Source organism: Lolium perenne, chromosome 2, assembly GCF_019359855.2.
Source record: "Lolium perenne isolate Kyuss_39 chromosome 2, Kyuss_2.0, whole genome shotgun sequence".
NCBI classification, from domain to species: Eukaryota; Viridiplantae; Streptophyta; class Magnoliopsida; order Poales; family Poaceae; genus Lolium; species Lolium perenne.
The window spans coordinates 249,352,954-249,373,688 of record NC_067245.2 but is presented as its reverse complement, the minus strand read 5'-3'; the positions used below and the strand labels follow the sequence as shown (position 1 = coordinate 249,373,688).

Here is a 20,735-nt window from a genome sequence, read left to right as displayed (position 1 = left end):
AACAGTAGTAACCCTAGGCCCCTATCTTGAGAAGAGTATCTTCCCAATCTCTCCCTTCTCCATGCACGCGAGCATCACTGCCGCCTCCCTCTGCCTTCCTCGCCGCCGACCTCTCTCTGCCCCACCCCAACCCGACTTCCACTTCGTCGGCGTGCAGGAGGACGCCCGCCTCAGCGACGACCACGACCTCGAGGTGGCCAGAGAAGCCCCCCGCCTCCTCCTAGTCCCAGTCTCCCAGGTGCGCCGCCCTCTCCCCTTTCCAGGCGCGCCGCCCGGCCTCCTCCACGCCAGCAGCGTACAGCAACCTCTCGGGATTTTTTGAGAACGTTTCCTTCACCCAAATTTGGTTTAGACAACCGTGTACACGATCCAATAGAGATCTCAAACCCGGCCCATTTCATCAGACAAGCCGCCAAGCCGTCGGTAGTTATTAGCACAAAGCCCAAGCCCAAGTCCAAAACCAAAACCCTTCCATTGTCTCATCTTTCTCCCCCACTTCCTCCCGACGCCACCGCCTCCTCCTCCCGCCGCCCTCCGTTTCCGATGGCCGAAGCACCGGTGCAGCAGATGCCGGACCCTCCCACTCCGCCCCAGGAGACAAAGCAACGGCCCAAGAAAAACAAGAGGGGCCGCTCGAAGAAACCCAAGCGAGCCGCCGCCGCCGACGCTCCCTCCTCAACCAGCGCCACCGTGGTTGAGGACCCCTTCCTCGTCCTTGCCGGCGGCAAGGAAGGAGGTAACGACCTGAACTTTTCGTACTGTTATTTCCACTTTCGTTGGGTTCACTGACTTGGCTTGGTGTTCGGCGCAGGGTTCCTGGAGCTGGAGGAAATCGACGGGGCCGACTACGGGATCTTCGGGACCATCGTGGAGGACGTGGGAGCAAGTGCCAGGAAGGTGGGCAATGACCAAAAGAAGAAGAAGACCAAGAGGGGGAAACGGAAGCGAGGGGATAATGCCAAGCGCTTGGATGCCGATGTTGGTGGCGATGACGATGCTGATTGTGCAGACGGTTTGGTAGTTGAGAGCAAGGAGGAGGAGGGTGAGAAGGCTGAGGAGAAGGGAAAGAGGAAGAAGAGGAACAGTAGTAACCCTAGGCCCCTATCTTGAGAAGAGTATCTTCCCAATCTCTCCCTTCTCCATGCACGCGAGCATCACGGCCGCCTCCCTCTGCCTTCCTCGCCGCCGACCTCTCTCTGCCCCACCCCAACCCGACTTCCACTTCGTCGGCGTGCAGGAGGACGCCCGCCTCAGCGACGACCACGACCTCGAGGTGGCCAGAGAAGCCCCCCGCCTCCTCCTAGTCCCAGTCTCCCAGGTGCGCCGCCCTCTCCCCTTTCCAGGCGCGCCGCCCCCGGCCTCCTCCTGCCAGCAGCGTACAGGCAACCTCTCGGGATTTTTTGAGAACGTTTCCTTCACCCAAATTTGGTTTAGACAACCGTGTACACGATCCAATAGAGATCTCAAACCCGGCCCATTTCATCAGACAAGCCGCCAAGCCGTCGGTAGTTATTAGCACAAAGCCCAAGCCCAAGTCCAAAACCAAAACCCTTCCATTGTCTCATCTTTCTCCCCCACTTCCTCCCGACGCCACCGCCTCCTCCTCCCGCCGCCCTCCGTCTCCGATGGCCGAAGCACCGGTGCAGCAGATGCCGGACCCTCCCACTCCGCCCCAGGAGACAAAGCAACGGCCCAAGAAAAACAAGAGGGGCCGCTCGAAGAAACCCAAGCGAGCCGCCGCCGCCGCTGACGCTCCCTCCTCAACCAGCGCCACCGTGGTTGAGGACCCCTTCCTCGTCCTTGCCGGCGGCAAGGAAGGAGGTAACCACCTCAACTTCTCGTACAGTTGTTTCCACTTTGGGGTTAGGTTCACTGACTTGGCTTGGGGTTCGGCGCAGGGTTCCTGGAGCTGGAGGAAATCGACGGGGCCGACTACGGGATCTTCGGGAGCATCGTGGAGGACGTGGGAGCAAGTGCGAGGAAGGTGGGGGGTGACCAAAAGAGGAAGACGAAGAGGGGGAAACGGAAGCGAGGGGATGGTGCCAAGCGCTTGGATGCCGATGACGATGGTGATTGTGCAGACGATTTGGTAGCTGAGAGCAAGGAGGAGGAGGGTGACAAGGCTGCGGAGAAGGGAAAGGGGAAGAAGAGGAACAGGAAGAAGAGGAACGTGAACGACAAGGAGACGAATTCAGAGAGCAAGGAGGATGGCGCCGATGATAATGTGGAGGAAGGTAAGAAGGATGTTACCAATGACAATGCTGAGGAGGGTAAGAAGGGCGAGAAAAAGGGAAAGAAGAAGAGGAACAGGAAGAAGAGGAAGGTGAATGACGAGGAGAAGGATTCAGAGAGCAAGGAGGATGTTGCCGATGACAGCATGGAAGGTGCTTAGTTTTTTGTTTTCAGCTAGTGTCTTCGGATCACTTGCTTATGTATTTGTAGATTATATAATTTGGTATTCCTTTTTTTGGGATTGCTTTACTTCCTTTTCCAAAATTTGGTAGATTAGCAGTGCAGGTTTACTTGAGAATAGCTATTGATACTGTATTTGTGGATATGCTCATATTGGTAGATTAGCACTTAGCAGTGCAGGTTTACTTGAGAATAGCTAACGATACTCTTCTGTGCCTCCCAGATGCGCAAGACGTCGATGAAAATATGGAACAAGATAACGACGATGAGCTGAAATTGGGCGAGGATGAACTTTATGCGTGGCTGGAGTTAAGATTGCATCCCCTTCTTATCGAGGCAATGCACAGGCTTGGGTTTAAAGAACCAACACCCATACAAAAGGCTTGCATTCCTGCAGGGGCTCATCAAGGCAAGGTTTGTTATATGTTAACCGGTCGGGAACTAGCCATTAGCTTATTCTGCATGGAAATGCTGAATTTATTTTGTTTTATTGTCCTGATGTTATTTGTTGTTGTTAACTTCTCTTAGCTTCATAACCTATTCATTGACTGAAAATATTGTATTTTTTCTTGTGCTCGTTGCTTTTTTAAGCTGCCTAATGCCCTAATGGAGTTATGGATATACTTACTTTATAATTTTCAAACTAGTATTGCTACTTTGGTCCCTCTTAGTAGTTCACTTACCATTAATCGAAGACTTTCTTGATGCTCCATAGCAAATGTTTGGTATTTTAACTTTGCCCATGATTATCCCTGCTACAGGATGTTATTGGTGCAGCAGAGACAGGATCTGGAAAGACACTTGCCTTTGGTCTTCCTATTTTGCAGCGCCTTCTCGAAGAACGAGAGAAAGCTGAAAGATTACATGTAGAAGATGAAAAATTGACTGAGGAAAGTTCTTCGGGAGGCCCACTCCGCGCACTTATTCTGACACCCACAAGAGAACTTGCCAAACAGGTATAAGAATGATCTGCGATTTACATTTGGCATGGAACTTTAATTCTTGATAATGCTGTAGCTATAAATCTACGCTGTCCATCCTATTCCCCTTGGTGCGTTCTGGTTATTTGAGTTCAACCTTTTCCCTAGCTTATTCAGTTAGAGTTCTGAACATCATTGCTCTTGAAATTTCTTCTTTCAAGTTGTTACCTCTATTTGAATATGAGGTAGTGTGTCATGCATGTTATGATTCTTGTTTGCAGGTCTGCGATCATCTAAAAGATGCAGCAAAGTTCTTAGGAATTCATGTTGTTCCTATTGTTGGTGGTTTATCCATGGATAAGCAAGAACGGCTTTTAAAAAAGAAGCCTGAAATTGTCGTTGGAACTCCAGGAAGATTATGGGAGCTAATGTCCTCAGGCAATCAGCACCTAGTTGAGGTTTGTATGTGAACGTCTGAAAGTATATGTTAAGTAGTCATTTTGCATTTTGGCAACTCAGTGTATGATTGATATACAACATTCATACCCCTAGGAAAACATATTAGGTATAATCATCAATCATAAGTGTATCCGAACCTTGCAACAAAATGGCCAACTTTGTGAATAAACTTTTGTTACTGCATTGTGGTCTGAAGATTTTCATTACGGCAAACTGCAGGGAAATGACACACTTAATCACCGTTTTTTTTTCTTCTGTTCTGCAAACTGCATACTGAAAGCAAGTCTGGCATCTTCAGTTTGGAAGAATCCTGGTTTTATCCTCATAATATAGAAATACTTCTAGGTGATGGAAGCCAGGGAACTAAGCCCGGTGATCTCTAGTTAACGTAACTTGTATCTACTATAACTATAGTTATCACTGCTATCCTTTCTTCTAGATGATTGCACCTAATAGTAAACTGAACTTTTCTCTATTTCAAATGACAGAATGAAGTATAAGTGTGGCTGGTTTCTGGTTGAACCTAACTTGCATCTAAGATAGTTATTAATGCTATTCTTACCTCTAGATGATTGAACCCAAAAGTAAACTGAACTTTTCTTTATTTCAAATGACAGATCGAAGTATATAAATGCGGCTTGTTCTATTTATTGCAATTCTCTTGTCGTTATTTATTGTTGAAGACATGGTGCTAACTGTCACAATGCTTCTATTTATTTATCACTCAGCTGCATTCACTGTCATTCTTCGTGTTGGATGAGGCTGATAGAATGATAGAGCGGGGTCATTTCAAAGAAGTGCAATCTATCATTGAGATGCTTCCTCTATCTAATAGTTCTGATGAGCCAACCGTAAAAGCCACGTCAAGCTGTGAAACTGTGCTAAATTTGCAAGTAAAAAAGAGGCAAACCTTTGTCTTCTCGGCGACACTTGCACTCTCAGCTAATTTTCGCAAGAAGTTAAAGCGTGGCCTTTCTACTTCAAAGGCATCAACGACTGATGATTTGAGCTCCATCGAAGCACTTTCGAAGCAGGCTGGTATGAAACCTAATGCAGAAATAATTGATTTAACAAATGCTTCGATCTTGCCTGCGAAACTTGAAGAATCATTCATCGAGTATGCCTTTTTTCCTTGTACTTTCATTGTAATAGCCGTTTATCTTTGGCTTGTAATTTTTTATGCAAACACTGTAGTAGTTTGACACTGAAAACTTACTTTTTGCTTGTTTTGCAGGTGTAGCGATGATGATAAGGATGCCAACCTGTACTATATATTAAGTGTTCATGGACAAGGCCGCACAATAATATTTTGCACATCGATTGCTGCATTGCGTCACATTTCTTCTTTATTGCGCATACTCGGAATCAATGTCTTGACAAATCACGCTCAAATGCAACAAAGGGCTCGCATGAAGGTGACTCTTCCATAAACTGTACACTGTACCTATATGTAACTTTTTCTTAGCTCTTGGAATCATGTTCCACTTTACATATTATCTACTCCCTCTGTTCCATGTCGCTAATTTGGTAAAACTTTGTAGTAAATCAGCGGCAACTATGGAACAGAGGGAGTATTATACACTTAATGACTTAAATGGTTATGGTTGGAATCATTGTAACCAGTTGACACATATAGAAGTTTCTTTTTATTGCGGGATTTTGCTAACATATAGTAATGTACTAATGTTTTCCTAAAATTACCGCTTAATAACTGGTTCTGGGATCAGCAGGTTCTTTACTTTTGTTTTCCAATTGTTTTGTGATGTATGACCTTCTTCACTGTAGTTTTTTTTTTCTTCTTGCTTATTTTAAATTGGAACCCTATCTCTGCCTTGTCATAGTCAAGTAAAGCTAACAACTTCTAAGCTTAGTAATGTTTAGCTTTGCCTTTTGTAAGATAAGGCATTGAGACTTTCTTGTGTTCATTCAGGCTGTCGATCGTTTCCGTGAAAGTGAGAATTCCATTTTGGTCGCGACTGATGGTTTTGCAAGGGGCATGGACTTTGATAATGTCCGAACTGTTATCCATTATCAACTGCCACATTCCAGTGATGTAGGTGCACTGTTTATTTCTTGAACCTACACTTATCTTACATTGAGACCAAAATCACTAACTAGATTTTTGCAATCTTGTTTGCCCCTCTTAGGTTTATATCCACAGGAGTGGAAGGACAGCGCGCAAATCATTGGCAGGTTGCAGTATTGCGTTGATCTCTCCTGATGACAAAGCCAAGTTTTACTCTCTCTGCAAGTCATTTTCAAAGGTGATTTCCGTTCATATGTATTCATATGTTAGATGTTACCCACATACACAGCCTATTAAATCTCTCATGACAAGTGCATTTTCACCCTTCTCAACCACTCGAGATGGTGCAATTTAATTATAGTTCTTTCTCAGATTAAGCTGACTAACTATTGCTTGAAAACCACAGGAGAACCTCCAGCAGTTTCCTGTTGATCAGGCATACATGCCTCAAGTAATGAATAGACTCTCCCTTGCTCGGCAGATTGACAAGATATCACGTAAAAATTCACAGGCAAGTGGTTTGTTAGATTTTCTTTGATCATTTTTAACATGTATGGATTAAGCACTGACCTCTGATTAGTTTTAGTTATAGTTGTCCACGCTCTGACTGCTGTCTGCTTTTCAGGAAAATGCTAACAAATCCTGGCTTCAGAGGAATGCTGAATCCATGGGACTTATATTGGATGCTAGTGACAGCGAGGAAGAACGTGTACAAGGCCACAAGCAACGAAAGGCAACATCTGCAAAGCTCCAGAAACTTCAACAGGTTTGAATGATTTAATAATATTATATTAGTGTTAATAGCATTAGTATTTTTTTTGGTAAGCTAAGCTATTATTAGGTGGTCATGTCTTGACAATGTTTCTCTATCTATCTGGCCCATAATTCAGCTCATTTTCCTTTGTGTAGGATTTAAACGAACTCTTGCAACACCCCTTGCAACCTAAGACTTTCTCACGGCGCTATTTGGCTGGGGTTAGTTTTCTGTCATGCAGTAAATATTATGGATCACTTCTGGCACCTTAGCCTGACAAGATTTTGTGTTCACTGACATCAACCCTTCAATTCATCCAGGCTGGTATTTCACCATTGCTCCAGAAGCAACTAGAAGATTTGGCCAGAAGGAATGTAAATGGTAATACTAGTAATAACGAGAATAAAGGGTCTCAATTTGTTATTGGCCAGGATCGTGTGGAACCCTTGCAAGCTCTTCAAGATTCTGGGCAAGAGGTGAGCTTTTCAATCGACATTTATGTCACTCATAACCAGAACCAAGTTTCTAAGTTGTGTGTAGTTCATATATCAGTTGCTTTTGTTTGTATATTCTTCTGCCCCTTCTCTTATCTATTACTGATTTTATGCTGTCAGATTTGTGTGAATATGGACAAGCAAAGAGAGAAGAGAAGACTTGCTGAAAATTGGAGGCGGAAGAAACATGAAGAGAAGAAGAGTAATTTTCTTTCATCATTCTTTTCTAATTCGCTCCGCTTGCACTCATGCATCACCAGTGGTCATGGCTCTGCAATAATTCATTTCTGAATATTTAAAAGAAATGCAAGAAGCCTGCATTCTACTTTTATCTCGTACACATGCCATTCCTATAATAATGCTGATGAACATTGGATTTTATCTGGCTCTGTCCGAGCATTTATATTTCAAAACACCCCTAGCCATAATTAAAAATGGTACTACAAACTTTGTTTAGACAGCCCATCGACGTCTTAATTTCTTCCTTTCATTTTCAGGTACACGAGAACAAAAGAGAAATGACAGGAGACAAGCTAAAGAGAGGGACTGAATAGTCGATGTATAACTGAAGGAGGAGCCATTTATCTTGGCTATGCTTGTTTTGCCGTTGTTTATCTCTGGGTTTAGGAGGGTAAATGTGCCAGGCAACTTATGTTGTCAGGGACACTTTAGGTCCATGATTGCTTCCAAGAACACCTTCACTGATGTTTTTGACGTGATATATCACTGAAGGCACTAAATTTATGAGTTGGTGTAAACAAGATTGAGTCGATCAGGCGATGGATATCATCATTTGCAGTTAAGCTAGAACCGAGCCTCAGCAAAGAATGATGAAACCTAAGCAATTTGCTTGGCTGTGTTGTAACAGTTAACCCATCTCTGTAACCTGTGATATACGTTTATTAGAGTTTATCTTTAAAGTTTTTTTTTTCTTTTGTGTGAGTTCTCTCAGATGTTACAAACCAAAATTTCTGGTGGAAATTTCAGGGACTTGACTGAACTGCTGTAGCAAATCTTGACTGTTGATGAGAAAAACAAATCCTAGCTGTTGTCCGACGCTTCGTCTTTCCTTTGTGGTGGTGGAGGCGCTGATAGTGTCAGGTGTGTTTTGTTAAGAGGTTCTCCTATGTTTCTCGTGCTTCCGATGTTTTTCACGGCAATATGAATATGCCAGTATGAAGCAGCGGTTCAACATGTTGCCTTGCCTGGATTTTGTGTGTGTGGACAATAGTGTCTTTAAGGATATTAGGTTCTATTTTTTTTGCAAAAATTCTGCCGCACTATTAATAATCATCAGTCAGCACTAAAAATAATAAAAAATTACAGATGAAAATTCTGATGGATCTTTGGAGTTTGGACCACCTTGCGATGACTATGGACACTAACGCGATGACTATGGACACTAGCACAAGTCGAAGGTGTGCTGCCATCCTCCCCTTTTGACGGAGCTAGGCAAAACTTGCCATCCTCCCGTTTCAATGGATTCTACTACAAGAAGATTTTTGCCATCCTCCCGTTTCAATGGATTCTACTACAAGAAGATCTAGTACGATAAACTTTGTCCGGCTCTGGTGATGGAGGGGTGAGGACCGTGCCGCACCTTCCCGCTAGCGTCTGTAGTTGTCGCTAGGTGGTACAATGAACTTTTTTTTATAATTTTTATAATTTTTGGGCTTTCACTACTGATTATTAATAATAGATCGATCGAATTTCAAAAGAAAAACCTATCCGCTGCAACATTGCCTTTTTTCTTCTTCTCAAAGGTACGCCGTAAGGGCATCTCCAACGGGGCAACCCATCCCGCGCCCGCGCGTCCGGATGGGTCCAGTTGGACAAAAACGCGGCCCAACGCGGCGACACATCGCAAATGCGGATGGCCGCGGCGTCCAGAACTACGCAAACCCGGCCCAAATCTGGGCCGAGTTTGCGTGGCCGCGGATGGCACACGGCGTCCTCGCGTGTCCGCATGGTCCGCGTGGCTGGCCCAGCTGTCGGTGCCCAGTCCTATTAAATGTGGACTGGGGGAGGGGGACTGTCCCTATCCAGTCCCCACTCTCCACTCCGGCCACACGCACGAGCGACCGCGAGCTTCCGCGCCGCCATGGCCCCGAAGCGGGAGTTCCTCCCGTCCGCGAATGACCACGAGGCCGGCAGCAGCCGGCGAATCGCGCCAGCGGCGTTCGACATGGGGCCGTCGGCTCCTCCCAGCCGCGACCGGATCTACGTCACCGTAGCGGTGGCGCAGATGTTCTGGGACACCGGCATCCCAATGCCATGGGGGGACGTGCACGTCCCCGGCTCCGGCCGCGCCCGCATCGCGGAGATTCGGAGGCGTCGCGCGCAGCTGCCGGCGGACCTCCGGGAGCACCCCGCGTACGGCGACACAAGTCCCAACTGGGACTTCTGGTTCGAGGTGGAGCACGACGCGCGCCGCGCACACGTGCTTCATGCCCGCGACGGCGTGGCCTCGCGCGCAGCCGCGCACGCCTGCAAGGCGGGCTGGCCGCCGCCCCAGCGGCCTCTATATCAACGAGGCCGCGTCGGCGCCACAGGCCAATCCCTAGCCCCAGCCCCAGCCGCAGCCCGAGTCCCAGGAGGAGGACGACCCCGAGCTGCAGGCGGCGCTCGCGGCGTCCCTTGAGCAGCGCGACCTCGAGGAGCTGGCCAAATGGCTGCACCTCGTGGAGACGCTGCGCACCTCCGTGCTGGAGGAGATGGCCAGGAAGGCCCAGGAGGACGCCCAGGCGGAGGCGTGGGCCTTCCTCGAGATGGCTCGCCAGGAGGAGGAGGCCACGCGCCAGGCGGCGCTCCGGGAGGAGATGGAGCGCCGGGCCACGCTCCGGGCGGAGGAGAAGCGCCGGGCCGAGCTCCGGCAGGAGGCGGAGCTGCAGGCCGCAACGGCGGAGCAGCTCCGGAAGGAGTCCGCGCGGAGGGCACGGCTGCGCAGGCCGGCGAGCCCTCCGGACCCGCACTCCGCCTGGGAAAGGGCGCAGTGGTCGCCCTGGCCGGAGTCCCCGGTGCCCTCCGGCGTGTCCAGCCGGAACAGCGCGTCGCCGCCGGGGGGCGTCGTCCTCATCGACAGCGACGACGACGAGTACTACTGGGAGTAGTACTGCCGGCGGCCACCGTGCTCGCAAACCCTGGCCAGGATTTGCTTTTTTATTTAGTTTAAAGCCCATATAGAGCTTTCTTTTGTGTAAAATTTTCCCAAAGGCTAAGTTTAATGAACCACTAGTTTCAATTTATTTTTTGTTGTTTTTTTTTTCATTTTCATTTTTTATTCCATTTGCGCTGCGTCCGCGCGTTGGGCGCAGCGTGCGACGTAAACGAACACGCGAACGTGTGCCGCTGTCCAGGTATCCGCGCGACCACCCAAATGGTTCAAAACAGACGGTCAAGCGCGTCCGTTTTGTTAGATGTGATTTGGCGGAACGTACCGTGGAGCTGGGTACGGTTGCGTGTTATATAGTAGGGCACAAAAGCCGTATAGTACATGATAGGGTATCCGTATACAAGTCATACGGTATACACAACTTACATCTAACACTCCCCCTTAATCTAAACCTTTTGCAACAAGGCGTGCCTTATACCTATCAATAGTACCATCTGCCTTTTTTTTGATACGATACACCCATTTGCAATCAATTAAATTTCTGCTTTTACTTGGAGGAACAAGGTGCCAGGTCTTGTTGTCAATCAAAGCATCATATTAATCTTGCATTGCTTGTCGCCAATTGGGATCATTGAGAGCTTCCACAAGAGTGCATGGCTCACCTGTAGAGGACAACATGCCATATCTAACAGTTCCATCAGTATACTTTTTGGGATTTCTTATACCTTTCTGAAGACGAGTGCGTGGTTCAGCAGGTGGTGCAGCAATAATAATTTCCCCCCTGGCTGCAGCCACAGAAGATCCAGAGACAGCCCCAGATTCTGTGGCAGAAGAGACAGAGGGAGCAGCGCTGGCAGCGCCAGATGGCGAGACAGGGCTGGCCGGTGGCGTGTGTTGGCCACGCGCTGTCGGAGACAGCGGCGGGGACCGCTCTGGCGCTGCAGGCGAGGCGCCAGGTGGCGGGCTGGCAGAGGATGCGGGCGTGTGGCGAGCACACGCAGGCGGGGACCGCTCCGGCGCGGCGGGCGAAGCGCCAGATGGCGAGCCAGCAGCGGGCGGAGGTGTGGCGGGAGAATCCTCCTCGGGATCAGAGGACGTCAGGGAATGTTCCTGTAGGATAACGTTGCATAGAAAACAAAAATTTTCCTACCGCGAACACGCAATCCAAGCCAAGATGCAATCTAGAAGACGGTAGCAACGAGGGGGTATCGAGTCTCACCCTTGAAGAGATTCCAAAGCCTACAAGAGGAGGCTCTTGTTGCTGCGGTAGACGTTCACTTGCCGCTTGCAAAAGCGCATAGAAGATCTTGATCACGATCGGTTCCGGCGCCACGAACGGGCAGCACCTCCGTACTCGGTCACACGTTCGGTTGTTGATGAAGACGACGTCCACCTCCCGTTCCAGCGGGCAGCGGAAGTAGTAGCTCCTCTTGAATCCGACAGCACGACGGCGTGGTGTCGGTGGCGGTGGAGAACTCCGGCGGAGCTTCGCTAAAGCTACGCGGGAGATATGGAGGAGAGGGGGGCGGCTAGGGTTTGGGAGGGGGTGGCCGGCCTCAAGGGGGTGCGGCCAACTTGTGGCTTTGGTGTGGCCGGCCCCCTCCCCTATGCCCCTCATTATATAGGTGGAACCCCAAGTGTTGGTATCCAAGTCTTCGAATAAGACCCGAACCAAAAACCTTCCATATGGAGGGGAAACCTAGCCAAGCTAGGACTCCCACTTGAGGTGGGAGTTCCACCTCCCATATGGGGGGTGGCCGGCCCCCTAAGGGGGAGTCCACTTGGGACTCGTCCCCCACTAGGGTTGGCCGGCCATGGAGGTGGAGTCTCATGTGGACTCCACCTTCCTTGGTGGTTTCTTCCGGACTTTTCTAGAACCTTCTAGAACCTTCCATAGAACCTTCCGCGACATTTTAATTCACATAAAATGACATCCTATATATGAATCTTATTCTCCGGACCATTCCAGAACTCCTCGTGACGTCCGGGATCTCATCCGGGACTCCGAACAAATATTCGAACTCCATTCCATATTCAAGTACTACCATTTCAACATCCAACTTTAAGTGTGTCACCCTACGGTTCGTGAACTATGCGGACATGGTTGAGTACTCACTCCAACCAATAACCAATAGCGGGATCTGGAGATCCATAACGGCTCCCACATATTCAACGATGACTTTAGTGATCGAATGAACCATTCACATACAATACCAATTCCCTTTGTCACGCGATATTTTACTTGTCCGAGGTTTGATCTTCGGTATCACTCTATACCTTGTTCAACCTCGTCTCCTGACAAGTACTCTTTACTCGTACCGTGGTATGTGGTCTCTTATGAACTCATTCATATGCTTGCAAGACATTAGACGACATTCCACCGAGAGGGCCCAGAATATATCTATCCGTCATCGGGATGGACAAATCCCACTGTTGATCCATATGCCTCAACTCATACTTTCCGGATACTTAATCCCACCTTTATAGCCACCCATTTACGCAGTGGTGTTTGGTGTAATCAAAGTACCTTTCCGGTATAAGTGATTTACATGATCTCATGGTCATAAGGACTAGGTAACTATGTATCGAAAGCTTATAGCAAATAACTTAATGACGAGATCTTATGCTACGCTTAATTGGGTGTGTCCATTACATCATTCATATAATGATATAACCTTGTTATTAATAACATCCAATGTTCATGATTATGAAACTAATCATACATTAATCAACACGCTAGTTTAAGAGGCATACTAGGGACTTCTTGTTGTCTACATATCACACATGTACTAATGTTTCGGTTAATACAATTATAGCATGATATATAAACATTTATCATAAACATAAAGATATAAATAATAACCACTTTATTATTGCCTCTAGGGCATATCTCCTTCAGTCTCCCACTTGCACTAGAGTCAATAATCTAGATTACATTGTAATATACCTAACACCCATGGCATTCTGGTGTTGGTCATGCTTTGCCCTAGGGAGAGCTTTAGTCAACGGATCTGCTACATTCAGATCAGTGTGTACTTTGCAAATCTTTACTTCTCCATCTTCGATGTACTCGCGAATTGAGTGGTAACGCAGCTTGATATGCTTCAGCCTCTTGTGTGACCTTGGCTCTTGTGCATTGGCGATGGCACCCATGTTATCACAGTAAATGATTAATGGGTCCAATGCACTAGGAACCACACCGAGCTCTACAATGAACCTCTTCATCCATACCGCTTCTGATGAAGCCTCTGAAGCCGCTATGTACTCTGATTCTGTTGAAGACTTCGCCACCGTGCACTGCTTCGAGCTTGCCCAGCCATCGCAGCACCATTCAATATAAACACGTACCCAGATTGTGACTTAGAGTCATCAGGATCAGTGTTCCAACTTGCATCGGTGTAACCATTTACAACGAGCTCTTGGTCACCTCCATAACAAAGAAACATATCCTTAGTTCTTTTCAAGTACTTTAGGATATTCTTGACCGCTGTCTAGTGTTCCATTCCTGGATCACTTTGATATCTGCTAGTCAAACTAACAGCATGTGCTATATCCGGTCTAGTACATAGCATGGCGTACATGATAGATCCTACTGCCGAGGCATAGGGGATTTTACTCATCCTTTCTCTTTCTTCTGCCGTAGCCGGTCCTTGAGTATTACTCAAGACTTTGCCTGGTAACATAGGTAAGAACCCTTTCTTAATTTCGTCCATTCTAAACTTCTTTAGAATCTTGTCCAGATATGTACTCTGTGATAGCCCTATTAGGCGTCTTGATCTATCTCTATAGATCTTGATGCCTAATATATATGATGCTTCACCAAGGTCTTTCATTGAAAAACTATTATTCAAATAACCTTTAACACTGCTTAATAGTTCTATATCATTCCCGATCAATAATATGTCATCTACATATAATATCAGGAATGCTACAGAGCTCCCACTCACTTTCTTGTAAATACAGGCCTCTCCATGACACTGTATAAACCCGAAGTCTTTGATCACCTTATCAAAGCGTCGGTTCCAACTTCTCGATGCTTGCTTCAGTCCATAGATTGAACGCTGAAGTTTGCATACTTTGTCAGCATTTTTAGGATCGACAAAACCTTTGGGTTGTACCATATACAACTCTTCCTCAATGTCACCATTAAGGAACGCCGTTTTGACATCCATCTGCCAAATCTCATAATCGAAAAATGCAGCTATTGCTAACAAAATCCTCACAGATTTTAGCTTCGCTACAGGTGAGAAAGTCTCATCGTAGTCAACTCCTTGAATTTGTCGGAAACCCTTTGCGACAAGTCGAGCTTTATAGACAGTAATATTACCATCAGCATCTGTTTTTCTCTTGAAGATCCATTTATTTTCGACAGCCTTTCGGCTATCAGGTAAGTCTACCAAAGTCCATACTTTGTTATCATACATGGATCCCATTTCGGATTTCATGGCTTCTTGCCATTTGTTGGAATCTGGGCTCATCATCGCTTCTTCATACGTCGCAGGTCCTCATCATTGTTATCCACAATCATGACATTTAGACAAGGATCATACCAATCAGGAGTGGTACGTTCCCTTGTCGATCTGCGAGGTTCGATAGTTTCCTCGTTCGAAGTTTCATGATCATTATCATTAGCTTCCTCTGTTGCCGGTGTAGGCGATGCTTGGTACAACTTCCGATCGCGCTACTCTGATCAACGAGTATAGATTCATCAATCTCATCGAGTTCTACTTTTCTTCCAGTCACTTCTTTAGTGAGAAATTCTTTCTCAAGAAAGGTTCCGTTCTTAGCAACAAAGATTTTGCCTTCGGATTTGTGATAGAAAGTATACCCTATAGTTTCCTTAGGGTATCCTATGAAGACGCATTTCTCCGCTTTGGGTTCTAGCTTGTCCGGTTGTAACTTCTTTACATAGGCTTCGCAACCCCAAACTTTCAGGAACGACAGCTTAGGTTTCTTATTAAACCATAATTCATACGGTGTCGTTTCTACGGATTTTGATGGTGCTCTATTTAAAGTGAATGCGGCTGTCTCTAATGCATAACTCCAAAATGATAATGGCAAATCAGTAAGAGACATCATAGAACGAACCATATCTAAGAGAGTTCGATTACGACGTTCGGACACACCGTTTCGTTGTGGTGTTCCCGGCGGTGTCAATTGTGAAAGTATTCCGCATTTCTTTAAATGCATGCCAAACTCATAACTCAGATATTCACCTCCATGATCAGATCGTAGAAATTTGATCTTCTTGGTACGTTGATTTTCTACTTCACTTTGGAATTCCTTAAACTTCTCAAAAGTTTCGGATTTATGTTTCATGAAATAGATATACCCATATCTACTCAGATCATCTGTGAAGGTTAAAACATAACGATAACCACCGCGTGATGCTACGCTCATTGGTCCACATACATCGGTATGTATGATTTCCAATAAGTCAGTAGCTCGCTCCATCATACCAGAAAATGGAGTCTTTGTCATTTTTCCCATTAGACATGCTTCGCATCTATCAAGTGACTCAAAGTCAAGTGATTCAAGTAATCCATCAGTATGGAGTTTCTTTATGCGTTTCACTCCAATATGACCAAGACGACAGTGCCACATATAAGTAGAATTATCATTCAATTTAATTCGCTTAGCATCAATGTTATGTATATGCGTATCACTACTATCGAGATCTAACAGAAATAAGCCATTCTTCTGTGGTGCTCGACCATAAAAGATATTATTCATAAAAATAGAACAACCATTATTCTCAGACTTGAATGAATAACCGTCTTGCATTAAACAAGATCCAGATATAATGTTCATGCTCAACGCAGGTACATAATAACAATTATTTAGGCTTAAAACTAATCCCGAAGGTAGATGTAGAGGAAGTGTGCCGACTGCGATCACATTGACCTTGGATCCGTTTCCAACGCGCATCGTCACTTCATCTTTCAGCAGTTGTCGTTTATTCTTTAGTTCCTGTTTCGAGTTACAAATATGAGCAACTGAACCAGTATCAAATACCCAGGTACTAGAACGAGAACCAGTGAAATGAACATCTATAACATGTATATCAGATATACCTTCTTTCTTCTTCTTGACAAGGCCGCTCTTCAGATCAGCCAGATACTTGGAGCAATTACGCTTCCAGTTGTCCCTTCTCCTTGCGATAATAGCACTCAGCATCAGGCTTAGGGCCGTTCTTAGGTTTCACAGGAGGTGTGGCAGCTTTCTTGCCACCCTTCTTGAATTTTTCCCTTAGACTTGCCCTGTTTCTTGAAACTGGTGGTCTTGTTGACCATCAACACTTGGTGCTCTTTCTTGATCTCAATCTCAGCAGCTTTTAGCATGCCAAAGAGTTCAGGTAACTCCTTGTTCATGTTCTGGATCTTGTCGTTCATCACGAAGTTCTTGTAACTTGGTGGCAGTGATTGAAGGACACGATTAATCCCCAGTCTGTTAGGAATCACTATTCCCAAGTCACTGAGTTTCTTCGCATGCCCGGTCATGGCGAGCATGTGCTCACTAACGGAGCTGCCTTCTTCCATCATGCAACTGAAGAATTGTTTCGATGCTTCATAGCATTCCACGGCCGCATGAGTCTCAAAAATAGCTTTCAGCTCTTTCATCAACTCATGAGGATCGTGGTGCTCAAAACGTTTTTGAAGATCGGATTCCAGACTGCATAGGATGGCACACTGAACTTGAGAGTACCGTATTTTCCGAGTCTCGTAAACAGCTTTTACTTCATCGGTTTCAGTTTCTGCAGGAGGGTCACCTAGCGGTGCATCAAGCACATATTGCAGATTTCCGCCAGAGAGGAAGATCCTCACATGACGGAACCAGTCGGTGAAGTTGCTACCGTTGCTCTTAAGTTTCTCTTTCTCTAGGAACTGATTAAAATTGATTGGGGACGCCATCTCTACAACATATATTTGCAAAAGTTTAGACTAAGTTTATGACAAATTGAGTTCAAATTTTAATTCAACATAATTAAAAATCTAAGTGAACTCCCACTCAAAACAATATCCCTCGCATTGTCTTAGTGATCACACGAACCAAATCCACCGCACCTAAACCCGATCATCACGAGAAAAGGTGTGATTTCAATGGCGAACACTCAAAGTGTTCATCATATCAACCATATGATTCATGCTCTACCTTTCGGTATCACGTGTTCCGAGACCATGTCTGTACATGCTAGGCTCGTCAAGGCCACCTTAGTATCCGCATGTGCAAAACTGTCTTGCACCCGTTGTATGTACTTATTGAATCTATCACACCCGATCATCACGAGATGCTTCGAAACGACAAGACTTGGTAACGGTGCTACTAAGGATGAACACTTTATTATCTTGAGATTTTAGTGAGGGATCATCTTATAATGCTACCGTCGCGATCTAAGCAAAATAAGATGCATAAAAGGATTAACATCACATGCAGTTCATATGTGATATGATATGGCCCTTTTGTCTTTGCGCCTTTGATCTTCATCTCCAAAGCACGGACATGATCTCCATCATCTTCGGGCATGATCTCCATCATCGTCGGCGTAGCGTCAAGGTCAATGGCGCCGTCTTCATGATTGTCCTCCATGTAGCAACTATTACAACTACTTTGAAATACTACTCAACATGAATTTTAAAGACAACCATAAGGCTCCTGCCGGTTGCCACAATACAATAATGATCATCTCATACATATTCATCATCACATTATGGCCATATCACATCACCAAACCCTGCAAAAACAAGTTAGACGTCTCTAATTTGGTTTGCATATTTTACGTGGTTTAGGGTTTTCGAGAGAGATCTAATCTACCTACGAACATGAACCACAACGTTGATACTAATGTTTTCAATAGAAGAGTAAATTGAATCTTCACTATAGTAGGAGAGACAGACACCCGCAAAGCCTCTTATGCAATACAAGTTGCATGTCGAACGAGGAACAAGTCTCATGAAGGCGGTCATGTAAAGTTAGTCCGAGCCGCTTCATCCCACTATGCCACAAAGATGCAAAGTACTCAAACTAAAGATAACAAGAGCATCAACGCCCACAAAACCATTGTGTTCTACTCGTGCAACCATCTATGCATAGACACGGCTCTGATACCACTGTAGGATAACGTTGCATAGAAAACAAAAATTTTCCTACCGCGAACACGCAATCCAAGCCAAGATGCAATCTAGAAGACGGTAGCAACGAGGGGGTATCGAGTCTCACCCTTGAAGAGATTCCAAAGCCTACAAGAGGAGGCTCTTGTTGCTGCGGTAGACGTTCACTTGCCGCTTGCAAAAGCGCGTAGAAGATCTTGATCACGATCGGTTCCGGCGCCACGAACGGGCAGCACCTCCGTACTCGGTCACACGTTCGGTTGTTGATGAAGACGACGTCCACCTCCCGTTCCAGCGGGCAGCGGAAGTAGTAGCTCCTCTTGAATCCGACAGCACGACGGCGTGGTGTCGGTGGCGGTGGAGAACTCCGGCGGAGCTTCGCTAAAGCTACGCGGGAGATATGGAGGAGAGGGGGGTGGCTAGGGTTTGGGAGGGGGTGGCCGGCCTCAAGGGGGTGCGGCCAACTTGTGGCTTTGGTGTGGCCGGCCCCCTCCCCTATGCCCCTCATTATATAGGTGGAACCCCAAGTGTTGGTATCCAAGTCTTCAAATAAGACCCGAACCAAAAACCTTCCATATGGAGGGGAAACCTAGCCAAGCTAGGACTCCCACTTGAGGTGGGAGTTCCACCTCCCATATGGGGGGTGGCCGGCCCCCTAAGGGGGAGTCCACTTGGGACTCCTCCCCCACTAGGGTTGGCCGGCCATGGAGGTGGAGTCTCATGTGGACTCCACCTTCCTTGGTGGTTTCTTCCGGACTTTTCTAGAACCTTCTAGAACCTTCCATAGAACCTTCCGCGACATTTTAATTCACATAAAATGACATCCTATATATGAATCTTATTCTCCGGACCATTCCAGAACTCCTCGTGACGTCTGGGATCTCATCCGGGACTCCGAACAAATATTCGAACTCCATTCCATATTCGAGTACTACCATTTCAACATCCAACTTTAAGTGTGTCACCCTACGGTTCGTGAACTATGCGGACATGGTTGAGTACTCACTCCAACCAATAACCAATAGCGGGATCTGGAGATCCATAATGGCTCCCACATATTCAACGATGACTTTAGTGATCGAATGAACCATTCACATACAATACCAATTCCCTTTGTCACGCGATATTTTACTTGTCCGAGGTTTGATCTTCGGTATCACTCTATACCTTGTTCAACCTCGTCTCCTAACAAGTACTCTTTACTCGTACCGTGGTATGTGGTCTCTTATGAACTCATTCATATGCTTGCAAGACATTAGACGACATTCCACCGAGAGGGCCCAGAGTATATCTATCCGTCATCGGGATGGACAAATCCCACTGTTGATCCATATGCCTCAACTCATACTTTCCGGATACTTAATCCCACCTTTATAGCCACCCATTTACGCAGTGGTGTTTGGTGTAATCAAAGTACCTTTCCGGTATAAGTGATTTACATGATCTCATGGTCATAAGGACTAGGTAACTATGTATCGAAAGCTTATAGCAAATAACTTAATGACGAGATCTTATGCTACGCTTAATTGGGTGTGTCCATTACATCATTCATATAATGATATAACCTTGTTATTAATAACATCCAATGTTCATGATTATGAAACTAATCATCCATTAATCAACAAGCTAGTTTAAGAGGCATACTAGGGACTTCTTGTTGTCTACATATCACACATGTACTAATGTTTCGGTTAATACAATTATAGCATGATATATAAACATTTATCATAAACATAAAGATATAAATAATAACCACTTTATTATTGCCTCTAGGGCATATCTCCTTCAGTTCCTCTGCATTGTTTTCAGTGCCAGTTTCGTCATTTTCTGGCAGATCATCATCTTCAATTTCTGAGCCGATTTCAGCTCCAATTTCAGCAGAATTTTCAGCAGCGCCTTTCGCATCCTGTAGGACATGAACAATAGGCACAATAGGAGACATATGGTTATCAAAATTACGTGCACCCTCATGCGATGATGATGAATCAGTGTTGGATGGAAGGAGTAAAAGTTCCTTTTTGAGAAGAGCACCGGCATTGGGATGTAGTGAGGCAAAAGGGAACACATTTTCATCAAAGACAACATCACGAGAAATGTAGATGCGACCAGTTGACACATCTAGACACTTAACACCCTTGTGAAGAGGACTGTAACCAAGGAAGACACATTGCTTGGAGCGGAAAGCAAGTTTGCGTTTGTTATAAGGGCGAAGATTTGGCCAGCAAGCACAACCAAAAACTCGGAGAGCATCATAATTTGGTGTAATGTGAAGAAGACATTCTGTGGGAGTCTCAAAGTTTAGAACTTTACTAGGGAGTAAATTAATGAGAAAAGTGGCAGTGAGAAAAGCTTCGTCCCAAAACTTAAGAGGCATAGATGCATTGGCAAGTAAAGCAAGACCAACTTCAACAATATGACGATGTTTTCTTTCAGCGGAGCCGTTTTGTTGA

At 45.9% G+C, this 20,735-nt stretch overlaps 1 protein-coding gene across 1 annotated transcript; it reads left to right on the top strand.

The window, feature by feature from the left end:
• The first annotated feature begins 531 nt into the window (after window positions 1-531).
• On the top strand, window positions 532-8,007 carry LOC127335551 (DEAD-box ATP-dependent RNA helicase 13-like). Its single transcript, XM_051362256.2, has 16 exons — window positions 532-736; window positions 812-1,050; window positions 2,279-2,384; window positions 2,636-2,826; window positions 3,174-3,368; window positions 3,614-3,790; window positions 4,520-4,908; window positions 5,026-5,206; window positions 5,722-5,844; window positions 5,939-6,055; window positions 6,224-6,328; window positions 6,443-6,583; window positions 6,727-6,792; window positions 6,892-7,047; window positions 7,186-7,267; window positions 7,563-8,007. Exons 1-16 carry the CDS (start codon window positions 544-546, stop codon window positions 7,613-7,615), a joined length of 2,514 nt encoding a protein of 837 aa, XP_051218216.2. The 5' UTR covers window positions 532-543; the 3' UTR covers window positions 7,616-8,007.
• Window positions 8,008-20,735: the final 12,728 nt, after the last annotated feature.